Raw genomic sequence first — 14,321 nt, forward strand, 5'->3', positions numbered from 1 at the left:
TATATCGGATTTACTATATGTTTTGGAGGTGGCCGCTCGGTAATGGATTACGTTATATCATGAATGCTGAATCATCCGTAGACCGCTACTTCATGCAGTAAGCAGTTCCCCCACTACAATACTTATTTTCCAATTTTTTAATAAAAAAAGATAATTAGGGAAAAAGTGAAGGAACTAGTGATAGCCCCTTAAGAAACTTATAGTGATCCGTTGTACTATAAAATATTTATATACTAAAGTACGTATAAATCTTATCCGGTCTAATCTAACGCTAACTCTATAGAGCTAAATATTTTATTAAATACTAAACCTAAATTCACTATTACTGATATTTCTAAAATAATGAAATTTATAGAATATTAAATATATATAATATGACCTTTCATTATATACTCAAACCCCCTTAAGACTATGTATTTATTATAAAAGCGACTTAGACTATAATAATGGGTAGAAAGCTGAAATTAAGTTTAGAGTTGATATTTTTATATATAATTTTCCAATTCAGATAAGAGAATTATAGTTAGATAATAATGTATATAAAATTCTTAGAAATTCCTCAATAAAGGGAAATAAATGATCGGTATAATTTTGGTTTTAAATAGGATACAGAAATTGTTATAATAAGTGGAATAATAAAATGGCTATAGTTTTTGACCTTAATTATGTAGTATTTCATTCTATACGCTAATATAATTATGAAACTAATTTATATTCTAACTAGATACTAGGAAAATATAAGTTAGAATAGTATATCTAATTTAAAGATTTTTAGATTCATAATATATCTTACTATTGACCTTGAAACCCTTTATAAAGGTATTAAGTATTATGCCTTTGAAAAGTGTGGAAGAATATATTAAGGATTATAAGTATAGGTTCATAGCTATCTACGACGCTTATTTGGTATCTTATAGTTTTATTATGTTTAATTGCAGGATAAGTATTTACTCAATATAGAGTGTAGTAAGTCTTACTAAACCTATAGATATACTTGAATAGCTTGTTTAATTTCTCTCCTATATACACGAGACTACGCTAGTCTCTGGGCTTAGATAGGTAAGCGGGATAGAATCTAGTAGCGTATATAATAATAGTAAATATATATTATAGTGAGTAGACTAAACTATGATTCCTAGAATTAGCTTGAGACTGTTGAGAATCTAGGCAGTTGACTTATGGCTTATGCCGTGAATGAGCCATACATTCGACTGCGGCGATTATTCATCATTTGTGTATCGGATTTGGACGGATTTGAACTAGCTTAAGCAGACTTTTTCGTGTATATAAAGGGTTTCTCATAACAAATGAGAAACTCTAGACTTAAATCATCTCCTACACTGCAGTATATTTCTTACTCGTTGTGTCTCTTCTTTGTATTTTCAACAGAGACTACTATTTAAATAATATCCTCCTAAAATATAACTAATATATCAGAATAGGGACTCTAGTTATTTTCCGATTCCGAGGTACCTAACATCCCTAGTTAGGAGGTGGTCTAGACAATATATATCGTAACTCATATTAGAATAGGCTTATATATTAGCCGTGTCACGGGTCACCCCCCACCCTTGCGGGTGGGGGTGTCCCTCAGCCAAAATGCAATTTCTTCTATTCCTCAAAAATCATGCTGAAAAGAGTCAAAGATAAGGAGAAAGATTTGGCTATTGCCCTCAATGCCCATAATTAAGGGGAATGCTTATCACTTAAGAAGGCTGTAGATCATTATCGCGTCTCTTACTCTAAACTCCGCGGTCGGAAAAATAGACTAATATATCTCTCGCGTCGCCCAACTAAAAATAACGCGTTAAACTCAAATTAAGACAAATCTTTAACAAACTAGATCAAACTACTTAGTAATTACTATATACCTCCAACCGTAAAAGATATGAGAATACCGTAACTTGGCTTCTAAAAACTACGTATTTAGAGAAGGTTATAGGCCCGATATACGGCTACCAGTTTATTCAACGCCTACCTTCGTATATTAGGCCTATTACGTAAAAGTCTAAGGAAACACTAAGAATAGAACCCGAGAATCCTAGGGCTATATTATATTAGTACGATAAAATAGCTGTCCTCTATAAGAGGTATAAGTTCAAGCCTCGCGAGATCTATAACTTCGACGAAACCGGCTTCTAAATCGGCTAAGGGCTTAATTAGTATATTATCTCCTATAATCGACTATAAAGTAGTTTATCTCACTAAATCGGGATAGACTAATTCGGACACCTCTTTCCGATAGCTATACCTGGGTTATAAAGCTATAATAAAGCGCGTACGTTATAGGTGACTAAGGCCTTGATTAATAGATCATCACTTAATCTATATCACCTTCGAATTCGTCGAATTTTATAAAGGAAATAATATTATTCCATAATATTTCGTGCCTTACTCGACTTATCTATATTAGCTACTTAATACCTAGGGCTTTTTAAGCATAAAATATTACTTTAAAATAGTAAATACCAAGGTTATAGCGTAGCGTAGAAGTAACAAAAATATGATTTTTTCTAGGATATTAATACGATTCGGCGACGCGTATTAAAGTCTAGAATAATAGGTAATAGTCTTATAATACGTAGGAGGGAGAAAGAAGAAGAGTCGAAGCTTCGCGTATAGCGGAAAGATACTAAATAGATTGCTACGGATTTAGTAGGCAAGGAACGCATAGAATCCCGTAGATTCGGTGTTGATGATGAGGAAATAGCCCTGAACTCATTAAAAGGCTCTATTATATGGATTCCTAGCCATTATTTGTTACAATTGTTGATTTAGTTGAGAAATTGAGATTTTTTCATTTTGGCTGAGGGGCACCCCCTACCTAGAATGGGTGGGGGGGTGACCCGTGACACGGCTATATATTTTATTGTACATTAAATTTAAAATTATACAATAAGATTAGCGACCTAAAATAATATCTTTAGTTTAAATTACTTTATATTCTATAGCTTTAACTTTACTAATGACTTATTATTGGAATCAAGTAAAAACGATAAAGAAATGGATATCTCTTGAATAGTAGTCTCATGCTAATTCTAGGAATCATAGTTTAGTCCACTCACTATAATATGTATTTATTATCATTATACACGCTTTACTAGTGTAGTCTTATAATAAAATTGATATTTAAGAATTATATAAAAAGATGACAATATAATAAATATAGTCTAGTGGTAAAATGCTACCCTCCCCAGCCGCCCTACGATAAAATACAACTAATATTTTAGTCATATTTATTTTATATGGCTTGGGGGCACTCGGTACATAGTTTTTATGCTAGTGTATTTAATTGAGATATATCATACCCATAGGCTCTATTTATCATATATTACCTACAGACACCTACAATTTATGATTTCTGTAGGGGATTGCTAGTAAACTTAGGTACCCTAGGTGTGGATAGATCCTATACCCTTGGCAAAAGTCGGGCTATTAGTGGCTATAAAGCGAGGGTTAATAATTAATCTGATTTGTTAGAATTCTAAGGATTTACTACTACTATAGCGTATAATTCGAGATAAGCAATAGTATTTTAAAGCCGCTATAGTAGTACTAGTAGATTAGTTAGATTTAATTAGGGGTGGCTTTTTAGTAGTAAAATACATATATAAATTGAAAATTATTTCTAGAAATATCCATAAGTTCAAGGTATAATATGGAAGTAGTAATATTAGAGTCTACGAATTACTGTAAATATAAGGTTTATATAATACTACGCTAGTCTCGGAGTTTAAACAGGTAAGCGAGATAGAATCATAATAAAGAGATATATATTGTAGAAGGTAGTCTACACGCTGATTCCTAGAATCGGCGCAGGCTTACTGTTTATCCCCTACCTGAGTCTGCTAGCAATCTGCTAGGTAAATCATGTACCCTGAGTATGTAAGTCCTCTAACTCCATCGTTCCATCAGATGAAAGTGATACGACTGCGAAAAAAATGGAATGCTTTAATTAATTCTAACTGACAGAGCCCAGGGGCATAAAATACCTCGATTTACTATGCTGCCACATACTAAAATTGTAAACCCTGACGAGTTCATTAAGATGCCAAGAATCTAGCGCATTTTTGGGGTAAAATATGATGTAAATTACATTACTCAAAATGCGCTCCAAATCGATCAACTTCATAGCGCTGATAGCATGTTTGGGGGGGGGGGGGGGGGGGGGAGGGGCTTTTAGCACTACCCTATCTATATTAACCTGAAAAAAAAATATAACTAAATAAACGTTGTTTACTACTAGGTGGCTACTACTACCGAGTAGCCCCCTTACTAAAAATGCATTCATTAGTTTATATACTATTTATTATCTTAATTTAAACACCATTAAATCAAATTAAAGATCTATATAATATACGCTTCTTATTATAACCCACTAGGAGAGCTTAGTGTCATAGCCAGCATAGTTTGATTGGAGTCAAATGGATATATTTGCCTGATTTGACAGGGAGACTGCTCCGAACGATACACGGTATACGGTGGCTGCTAGTCACTAAACTAGCTAGTGAGTCCTATATCATCGTTAATAAGTTAAGTTGTCCATGATTTGTAAGTAATTTAATGCATTCTCTAGTATATAACGTCGCCCAAAATCTACGAAATGTTAAGTTCCATATCTTCACCCTTTCTTTGGCCCCATACTCTCTTTAAATGAATATGGAAGAATTTGACCTGTGAGAGATAATAATCCATTGCTAGGTAGATAACCTACTAAATAGTTCATATATAGATAGATAGAAGAAAGATACCATAACAAGGAAATGTAAATTCTATTGTTGGGGGGAGGGTATGTTTTTTTAGTACTATACAAGAAGCAGAATCACATCCACCGATACTTGGAATATCAATTGAGTACGAGTCTTCTAATCTGTAATCCTACCGTGAATAGAAATCAGATAGGCAGGCTATCTCGTGACCGGAAAGAAAGTGGTGAATAAGGTTGTAGACCCACCCCCGCATTATCCCCAGGCTATGAGGTCACGAGTCACGCCACCTGCACTATATCTACCCACCTCCCTCAATCTACTTTCTTTCACCTTTCATCATCTGTTCAAAAGTAAGTCCCCTTGCATTGACTGGTTGCCACATACTTATTTGTTACGATGCAAGTGACTCGCTCGCACAAACTAAATGATCGCGAGTACCCAGCTGACGCCATGCTGAGTACCCGTGACAATCTCCCACGCTATTTTGCAAAGTCTGGCCCCACAGATGCTGATCCTCGTAAGACAAAGAAGGATGGCGGTGGAAAGGGTAACTGGTGAGCATTGAGCATCTAGACGGAGATTCATCTCTCTAAAGTACTTTGCCCAGGGGTCGCTCTGGTGATGAAATGCAGGATTGCGACTACAAGTTCACCAACACTCGGCGTCGCTCGAATAGCAGCACCCAGGGCCTGGCTGACTTCAGCACCAAATTTGAGGCATTTGACCCAGAGCCTGTCTTTGAAGAAGGGTTTCATGACGCCTTTGATGTGCCCGCAGGAAATGGAAGCACTGTGACCAAAGTTGAGAGCACCAGCAGCAACACCGATAGTGAGATTGATCACAATGGAGTAAATCATTAGGCGAACTCAGTCATTCTCATCTGACGGACTCTAATGGGCAGGCAACTGCTTATGCGAACAAACACTTTACAATGTAGGGATCCATGAAGCACAAGATATTGAACTTGAATTTCCAAATCAACAGACATTGAACTTTGTCAAGAGTCGTACTTTACGAAGAGTCATTACAATAGGTAACAAATGAGAAAAGACCAGTTAAAAGAGGTCCGTATTGGGGTAACGGCTCACAAATGTGACACGTCGGTTGACTACCGGATAAACCATTCAATTCTGCCATGTTCAAGTCCTTGAGTTCACAAATCATGGCTTCAAACCTCAGTTTCAGCACTACCATCCACTCCACCCGGAGCTAACTCCTGGGCCTTGGTCACTTTCAGAATATTCTGGAACCAGAAATCAAGCTTTCCGATCTCAATGTACTGGCGTAGGATGTCGTTTTCAGTCTGAAGGTCAAGCGCCAATCGGGATTTTTGCTCTGGGCGGAATCGCGAAACAAGAATGTCAGCGTCTGTATCGGTCATCAAGGCATCAGCAGGAGAAAGAGCTGCATAAATAGAAAGGTCGCTGGTTGTTTTGGGACCTGGGGATATAAAGGTTAGAATAACACGACCAACAAATGGTTGCGAACACTCACCCTCCTCTAAGCATGCGATCAAAATTTGACTGAGGGAAGTGTCACCAAGGGAGCTATCAGAATCGCCATTTGATCCTTCAGCGGCCTTGCCTCGAGCCACCCAGTCATCCTTGATCATGCATCGCCGCCATATTAGCCTTCGCAAAGCCATGAAGTATGACAAATCTCGCTGGCCATAGCGACCATGATCAAGAACCCGTAGGGCCAGATGGAACTCGCTCCTTACAATCTCATCATCATCGTTTTCTGTGTGCTGTACAGGCCCGAGCAATGTCAAGAGGTCAACCAAATCGTCAACTGCAAGAACCTGTCTGTTGACGAGGGTGAAAAGAGTATCACTCAAAACTTCACGAAGTGATGGACGATCTTCGAATAGATGTCCCCCATAGCACTCGAGCGCCAATTCAGCCTCAGCCTTTCGGTCAATTGCACCCTCCCAAACTGGTCGAAGGTGCTCATAAAGGGTATCCTGAATTCCATCGACCTCAATGTAATCCTCAAGTCGTTTGACATCCCCTTCCAAAACCAGAGAAGGTTGAGCCTGTGGGTCCATCCGCTCTTTTGTTGCTAGCTTGCTTAACTTAGCTAGCGATATTTCAACACGGTGGCTCCATAGGTCCTTTTCACAGTTGAGCGCAAGATTTTCTAGTGAGGTCGCAGCCGTGTCAAAGTCATCTTCACCCATCACATCGTTAATCCAGCTCAAGCGAGAATACGCGGGGTTCTGCCGAAGGAACCGAGTCACGGCAGGTTGGTATTTCCGCATTGCAAGTAGCGTTCCTGGGAATCCGAACTTGATTCTGTGGGAAAAGTACGCATCCGCCCAAATGTCTCCAAACTTGTCGAAGTATGTAGGAATTAGTTGGGCAGGATCAAGCTGATCTGCACTTGTCGGCAGACCGTCTGAAGAGCCTTGAACTGGGCGGGTTTTCTTTTGATCCTGAAGCTCAACGATCAATTCAACCAAAGCATCCATATCACGGAAGCTTTCTGCTAACCTGAGAGCGTCTTGAAGATGACCAATACCGGCCAACTTAAAGAGGTACCACTTGCGGTTTTCGACATGCATATGTTCGAGCGAAGCGCTCTCATCGGCAAGCTTTGAATCACCTTGAGCAGAAAGCCATCGAGTTCGTTCCTGGTGCATTTGGCCAAGAACGCGGAGATGCCGAGCGCTGTTTGCTGCTGTTTGATTCAGAACCTGGGTATCAGGAAAATCTGCACCCGACAAATTTGCGCTGTTCCACGAACGTCGACTGTCAAGTTCCAAATCGAGTAGTTTTCCAGCTTCGATATAACCCACCCCTCTCGATGTCCAGAACTCGGGTAGAGTTTCATACCCATCGGACAGAACACCATCCTCCACAAAGTCTTCGCTCAGACCATAAAGCGCAAGATGCTCATCGCGATACCGGAAAGCTGTTTCCATGACTGCCAGAAACAGTTCACTGGCCTCGAGAATCTGCTGTGAGAGGTTCCGCGCACGCTCAGGAGACTCAAGTACATCATCGCAAGATTCAGCTCGACCGAGTTTGACAGCGTTTTTGATCCACGGAGTAATATGTTCCATGCGGTAGGAATCCATGAGGAACCATTGGCGCACCAAGTCAGTATCGCCGTTCTGCGGGTCAATTGGGGTCTTGAAATTGTTGCTCATTGACCCAATGACGTGCCCAAGGAAGGAGTCCTCATTTTTGCACTTATAGGCCTCCTGGACCTTCCACATGGCCCTTTGCGCTGCAATTTTCTCGGCAGCCCACAGGAGCTCCCATTTTGCTGCTCGACTCAAGGGGTTTCCTATGCGTAGAAGTAAAGATGTAAGGTCGTCCAATGCCTTTGCTCTCAGTCGAAGATGCTGCTCGAGTGAGATTGTAGTATTTGGAATGAACCGACATTCAGACCGAAGGAGTTCTCTGCATATTTCCAAGGATGCTTGTTCAATCTCCAATGGAGGGAAGTCTAAGTCACTTTCGCTGGACAGATCCAACGGGTTCTTTGCCATGGTGCCATAGAAAACAGCCTGCTCAAGTTTATGCTTCGCGGTGACTTGCGGCTGCTCGTAATCGTCTTCTGCATCGGGACGAGGAAGTACCGTGACACGAATCATCCCGAAATTCCGAAGCATGAGCACACATGCTGCGTAAGGCATGTGCTGTGATTGATTTTCTGATGTGGACCCCAATATTTCATGCTCTTCACCAGATCGCAAGTGAATGGTATCTTGGAAAGACAGGGGTACCTTATTTGAATCGAGAAGTAGTTGTGAGGTTGGTGTTTCCTCAACACTTGTCAATGACAGAATGACAAGAGACTGACCAACGAGAATAAAGGCAGTTGTCTCTGGTTTCGGAACATAAATCTTGGGCTTTGGGTCATCGAACATAGCTGGGATGTGGTGTAGATGCACAGGATGCGTAGAAACCACACGGGACTCAGTGCCTGACAAGTGAACTTGAACCACAAACAGGGCCTTGTTTTCTGCCCATTGGGACGAGCCAACAACCAGGAACAAGCTCCAAGATTCATCTGAAGGCTGAACAGAATCATCAGAGGATTGTAGTACAGAGAAGGAAAAGTCTAGGATTTTCAGATCTGGGTCGTTTGTCGATTTTGTTGGAATCTGAGGAAGAGCTGCCAAAATGTCGTCTTTGGCATCATATCGTTTCTTGAGGGCATTTCCGTGATTCCAATGTGTGTCCCAGATCTCAATTAGCCCAGACGAAGTCGCAATGATCACATCTCGCTGGCCGCGTTGATGGGAACCTCCAGCCCGAACAGCAGTGACTTCTTTCCTCCAGTACCCACCGCCAAGAACATTCTTGATGCCACCAAAGATCCCACCACCACTGACTCCTGCGGTACTTTTCAAGAAATTGACGAGTACTGAGGGTTTTCCTTGAGGATCCCTCAATGTAATGTGTGCTACTCGCCCCGTGGAGAATGTGGCGATGATTCCCGAAGGCTCTCCATTCAAGATTTCCGTGGCACACTCACCAGAAAGTAGGCCAGGTGTAGATCCTTGGATGCCATTTTGTTTCTGTCGGGATAAGCCCAGCGAAGCTGCACTGGACACAGTCTCCCAGTAAATAATCTTCCCAGTAGAAGGAATGATCACTAGTAAACCTGGGTACTCTCCAGTAGCTGTAGAAAGTAGAGCTCCGAGTGGGACTGCACCATTTGGGTCTCTGCATGACTCGGGAATCGATACTGTAAATGTGTCTGATGGGGACGGGGACGAGGCAGATACAGAGTAGGGCCATACTATGGCATGTGAATGAGTTAGAGCTAGCGCGTGGTCATGGCTAGCTCCAAAAAAGCACCTGAGCGGTTCTGCTTTCAAAGTGTTAAAAAGCACACCATATAAGAGAAGACTAGGGGCACTGAAAAACAAAGACAAAGGCAGGAGTAGGAGAGGGTGACAAACCTGACTGTAAACCGCGAATTTGGTCGGGCAAGGCTGGCAGCTGATCCACATTGTAGAAATCGGTACTAGACTGATATTGACAGCATTAGCATGCTGAAATAGCAAGGCGCAAAACTGCATTACTCACCAGAACGATTGTCCCCTCGTTATTATGTCCAAGACCATCAACGTGTTTTGCAAGACGAGTCGGTAGATGTAGATCAGAGGTCGTTGGATCCGCAGGGGCATTGTCATCATTGGGAGTGGATGGTGCCAATTTGACGATGTCACGTCCTAGATTTGAGTCGGGAGGGGATTCATCGGGGCGTCGCAAAACTGAGCGCTGTCTCTTGGCTTTCGGTGGCTTGACAGAGTCATCTGAGCTTGTCCTCGGGCGCCGACGAGTATTGCGGCCACCGGCTTTAGGAACAAACATTTTCGATTTGCGCCTGACCTGGACTCGCGAATACGCGCTGGCCAATAGATAACGGGAAATACAAGGAGCGGTAGCTTCAGGTATTCTTGAAGCTGGACCTTTTAAGAAGCTGATGCAAGGCTTGTGGAAGTTCGAGAAAGGAAGAAGTCGTTCCCCAGCAAAAGATGTAAAGCGCAAGGTGATAGCATCGATCAACAACAAATGGCAGATGTCCGAAGGCGGTGAGGGACATGCATGAACTCCAGCCGTCTCCTTCAATTGTAGAACCCCGAGTTGACTTACATCATTCAAAGCTCATCTAACGTTAACTTAAAACTCTAACTAAATTCATGAATTTAGGCCAATCCACCATGAGGTCTGATATCAACTTTGGGGAAGGGGCCTCCAAATTTCCCTACACTGTTTTCCCACGCTACTACTGTTCTTGACTGTGTAGTTTAACTCATAATTCTTAGCAAATAGACTTCAAACTCTGGGGTCTTCCTATTCTCCCTTGGATTCAGATCAATTTCTCTATACGTACAGAGTGCTACAAGGGAAATTATTTTGTATGTGGAGATACTTCGCATCCGATTACCCCGAAATGCTCACGTGAATACCCCACGCGGAGTCCCCAACCCTGCGATGACAATTCCCCTGATGTTCATGGCATATAGGCTGCCTCTCCGACTTCACAACCCAGCCATCATGCTCATATGCTACGTTGATATGGTCCAGATCAAGGCCTCAAGGGTTGCCGTATATTTACAAGTCTAACATGATGCTCTCACAATTACCGCGTCTCACGGGTCATCTCCGACTGAATTCCATGCGCGCCGGATTGCAGGGTGCCGCCAGATTGAAGCCCACGTTTACTCCTTCCCTGTTTCCCGCACGAGATCTGCATACAGCTTTATTCTTCCCAGGTTCGCTTTACCCGCCCCTTCTATTTCAATGTCGAGGAGGCAAGCTGACACACAGTAGGACATGGAGTTCAACGGGTAGGCATGGCCAATGCCTGGATTGAAAGCTTCCCTCACACGGCCGCCCGGGTCTTGGACGAGATGGACAGCACCCTTGGGCTCAAGTTGTCTAGCATCATATCCGATGGACCTAACTCTAAGCTGAACAAGACTGAAAATTCGCAACCCGCAGTTATGGCAGTCTCGGTTTTGATCCTTCGCATTCTTGAAGATGACTTCGGATTTGACGCTAAATCTCGAGTGGACGTCATGCTTGGACACAGCTTAGGAGAGTTCTCTGCACTGGTCGCTGGTGGGCATCTTAGATTCGGTGATGCCCTCAGATTAGTCCGGCGTCGGGCGGAGATCATGGCTCAGTGCACACGAACCTTGGCTGAGAAATCCGGGGAAACCTATGGAATGGTTGCACTTCTTTGTGAACCCGAACATTTGGACAGTCTACTTCGGACGGTTCAAGAATTCCTAGGACTTGAACCCCCCGGTATCGAAAGTGACATGTATCACCCGGTTCCAGCAATTCAGCAGGTGGTGGTTGCCAACATCAATTCAAAAAACCAAATAGTCTTGAGTGGCAGCCTGGACCGAATCAAATCACTTTTGGTCCAACTGCGTCAATTTGGAGGACATGATCCACGGGCCGTCAGATTGAAGAGTGACAGCCCGTTTCATAGTCCCTCTATGGCACTAGCTGCTGATTACATGAGGAATGCACTTGAGCAAGTTGACATCACATTCCCAGCTTCAGTCCCATGCATATCAAACGTTTCCGCCTTGCCCTTTCGTTCCAAGGAAGATTTAAAAAATCTTCTCTCGCGGCAATGCACCGATACAGTAAGATGGTGGGACAGCATACGCTATCTTCACCAGGAGCGAGGTGTGAGGCGTTGGATTGGAATCGGGCCAGGAAAAGTTGGCAGGAATTTGGTTGGCAAAGAGGTTGGTAGAGTTGATGCCAAAGGTGGAGGAGTGTGGGCTGTCTGTGATCCTCGTGAAATGTCAAACATCATGATCTCCTTGGAGCAGACCGAAATGGAAACCATGAGCCACCAACGATTAACCTGATGCCAATGCTGGCCTCTTCTCCATATTTCAGTTACTTTGATAGTCGAGAAATGAAAGTCTCAAATTGATCAAAGCTCAGGCATGAGATGTGAATTTTGTGAAATCATTATTTTCAGATTTGAATGCAAATAGCACTACCACTTGGTGGGATGGATACCTGGTTAGCTTTCCTCTTCTGTTCTCCAAACCCCTATAGGCTTTTGTATGATCACACGTCCGTGCAATCTTGGATATCATTATCTTGTCCTTCCATTATACCACGTTTCCGGGTGCCCATGATTCACCAATACGCTTCACATCCGTAATGAATTTTTGATTAGATATTTGTTGGCAAACCGAGCCAGAAGCAGCTTTATTGCCAGGAATCGGTATGTGATCGTCGGGGGAGTAGAATGGATTTTGCAAGAGCTGAATATACGCACTTTGCAACGCTCGGAATGCCTATATTCAATTGTGAGTCAATGTGATTTACCACAGACAGCTTCTGATGGGAACTCTTCAAGCTCACCGGCTTCATGTCAGAATCCCTCAAGCCACTTATTGCAGGACCAGCTGTTTTCCCAGCACTACCAGCCTCTTCCGAGCCGAACACGTCCACAATGATCAAAAGCTTGACCCCCGTTGTTGTCAACCAACCATATGCAGCGAGTCGTTCATCAATTGCATGTAAAAGCCCAAGATCCTGATCAATAGAGGTGTGCTTGCACCGGATGTCAAATATGTCGAGGCAGGAGTTGAGCAAGAAAGAGAATTCAAGCGTAGAATCACAATAGGGAGGAAACAAGGAGACGTGAAGAGGATTGTCCTAAGTATTAAACGTTAGATAGCCAGACCAGGATCCGATCAGCATGTCAATACCCACTGCCTTTCCGATCACACCAATACAGGCAATCCTGGGACCTGACATATTACCGAAAGTCTCTGACGTTCTCAATGACAATGGAGTGGGAATTCTTGCTGTGTCTTAATCGGTCAGTTATGAGGATCAAGAGAGCTTAGGTGGAGTGGAGGGAAAGAGGCAGAAAGAGAACAGAAGAGCCAATGACAAAACAGGCAATTCGATTTACGAGCATCTCACCGCCTTTACAATACCCCTTGTCTTGAATGAAAAATACCAGTTTTTAACCAATAGTCATCGAGATAATAGCTTACATCATCCTCTGTAAACCAATACTATACCATCACTCTTCTTCCCACTGGAACCCCAAAAGTCCTCGTCTGCAGCACCCGGAGCCCGCCACATCTGCTCTCTTCATTTAGGTGTCGCCACCGACGAGAGTCCTAATTGACTTCTCTCTTCCAACTCCCTCCTCCTTATCTTCAGTTCGTGTTCAAAAAGCGACAATGCTGCCCATGGCGAAGCCCGCCATTTCTGGCGCTCTGTTCGGTAGGCGTCTCCTCTTCTGGTTGCCAATGCCTACCCCCACTGACTGAAAACAGCTGCGCGACCTCGCCTTGCACTTTCTCTTCCTCGGGCTCAGCCCCTGGCGGCCCTTTCGACTTCCTCGGTCAAATCAGCAACAGCCCTCGAGCGCCGAACATCAACAGGCCAGCAATTGACCGCGTCAGGCAAGGCTCGGAAGGAAGTGCCTTTGCCAAGTCAGGAGAAGAAGGAGGGTGCTATGCAATATGTCTTGTTCGTTTTCCCATGGGTTTATCTTTTCTCAATGGCTTTCGCTAACCTCTATGCTAGGACTACCCTTGATCAGGTTGCCAACTGGGCTCGTCAAAGCTCCCTGTGGCCCATGACTTTCGGTCTTGCCTGCTGTGCCGTAGAGATGATGCACTTGTCTACTCCCCGTTATGATCAGGATCGCTTGGGAATTATTTTCCGTGCCTCTCCGCGTCAGTCCGATGTGATGATTGTCGCTGGTACACTGACAAACAAAATGGCCCCCGCTCTCCGTCAAGTCTATGACCAGATGCCCGATCCTCGATGGGTTATCAGCATGGGAAGTTGCGCCAACGGTGGTGGCTACTATCACTACAGTTACTCCGTCGTACGAGGCTGTGATCGGGTTGTGCCGGTTGATGTCTACGTCCCTGGATGTGAGTACTATGTTTAATTTCACTCTTATGTACGATTTGACTAACAGAAACACCAGGCCCACCCACATCTGAGGCATTGATGTATGGTATCTTCCAGCTGCAGAAGAAGATGAGGCATACTAGAATCACTCGCATGTGGTACCGCCGTTAATTATTGAATAATGGTGCGGAGGGTCGTTTCTTTGCCTCTTCAAACATAGTGCATG

The 14,321-nt window shown here is 43.2% G+C and overlaps 5 protein-coding genes across 5 annotated transcripts; 3 read left to right on the forward strand and 2 right to left on the reverse strand.

Moving 5' to 3' along the window:
* Positions 1 to 5,105: 5,105 nt before the first annotated feature.
* N7511_006546 (uncharacterized protein) lies at positions 5,106 to 5,569 on the forward strand (the record flags this gene model as incomplete). Its single annotated transcript, XM_057128923.1, has 2 exons — positions 5,106 to 5,263; positions 5,317 to 5,569. 2 exons carry the CDS (start codon positions 5,106 to 5,108, stop codon positions 5,567 to 5,569), a joined length of 411 nt encoding a protein of 136 aa, XP_056983479.1.
* Positions 5,570 to 5,877: 308 nt separating this feature from the next.
* N7511_006547 (putative nuclear pore complex subunit Nup133) lies at positions 5,878 to 10,042 on the reverse strand (the record flags this gene model as incomplete). Its single annotated transcript, XM_057128924.1, has 4 exons — positions 5,878 to 6,149; positions 6,204 to 9,464; positions 9,628 to 9,697; positions 9,755 to 10,042. The coding sequence occupies 4 exons, from the start codon at positions 10,040 to 10,042 to the stop codon at positions 5,878 to 5,880; spliced, it is 3,891 nt and encodes a 1,296-aa protein (XP_056983480.1).
* A 986-nt stretch (positions 10,043 to 11,028) lies between these two features.
* N7511_006548 (ACP S-malonyltransferase) lies at positions 11,029 to 12,066 on the forward strand (the record flags this gene model as incomplete). Its single annotated transcript, XM_057128925.1, has 1 exon — positions 11,029 to 12,066. One exon carries the CDS (start codon positions 11,029 to 11,031, stop codon positions 12,064 to 12,066), a length of 1,038 nt encoding a protein of 345 aa, XP_056983481.1.
* A 258-nt stretch (positions 12,067 to 12,324) lies between these two features.
* On the reverse strand, positions 12,325 to 12,973 carry N7511_006549 (uncharacterized protein; the record flags this gene model as incomplete). The annotated part of the gene is made up of 3 exons (XM_057128926.1): positions 12,325 to 12,507; positions 12,575 to 12,871; positions 12,929 to 12,973. Coding segments are annotated over 3 exons (525 nt in total), but the record flags the coding sequence as incomplete, so codon positions are not given.
* Positions 12,974 to 13,410: 437 nt separating this feature from the next.
* On the forward strand, positions 13,411 to 14,266 carry N7511_006550 (NuoB/complex I 20 kDa subunit family protein; the record flags this gene model as incomplete). The annotated part of the gene is made up of 4 exons (XM_057128927.1): positions 13,411 to 13,453; positions 13,507 to 13,702; positions 13,760 to 14,115; positions 14,172 to 14,266. 4 exons carry the CDS (start codon positions 13,411 to 13,413, stop codon positions 14,264 to 14,266), a joined length of 690 nt encoding a protein of 229 aa, XP_056983483.1.
* Positions 14,267 to 14,321: the final 55 nt, after the last annotated feature.

The sequence above is a fragment of the Penicillium nucicola genome, assembly GCF_028828085.1.
Source record: "Penicillium nucicola strain IBT 29836 chromosome Unknown utg000006l, whole genome shotgun sequence".
Classification (NCBI taxonomy): Eukaryota; Fungi; Ascomycota; class Eurotiomycetes; order Eurotiales; family Aspergillaceae; genus Penicillium; species Penicillium nucicola.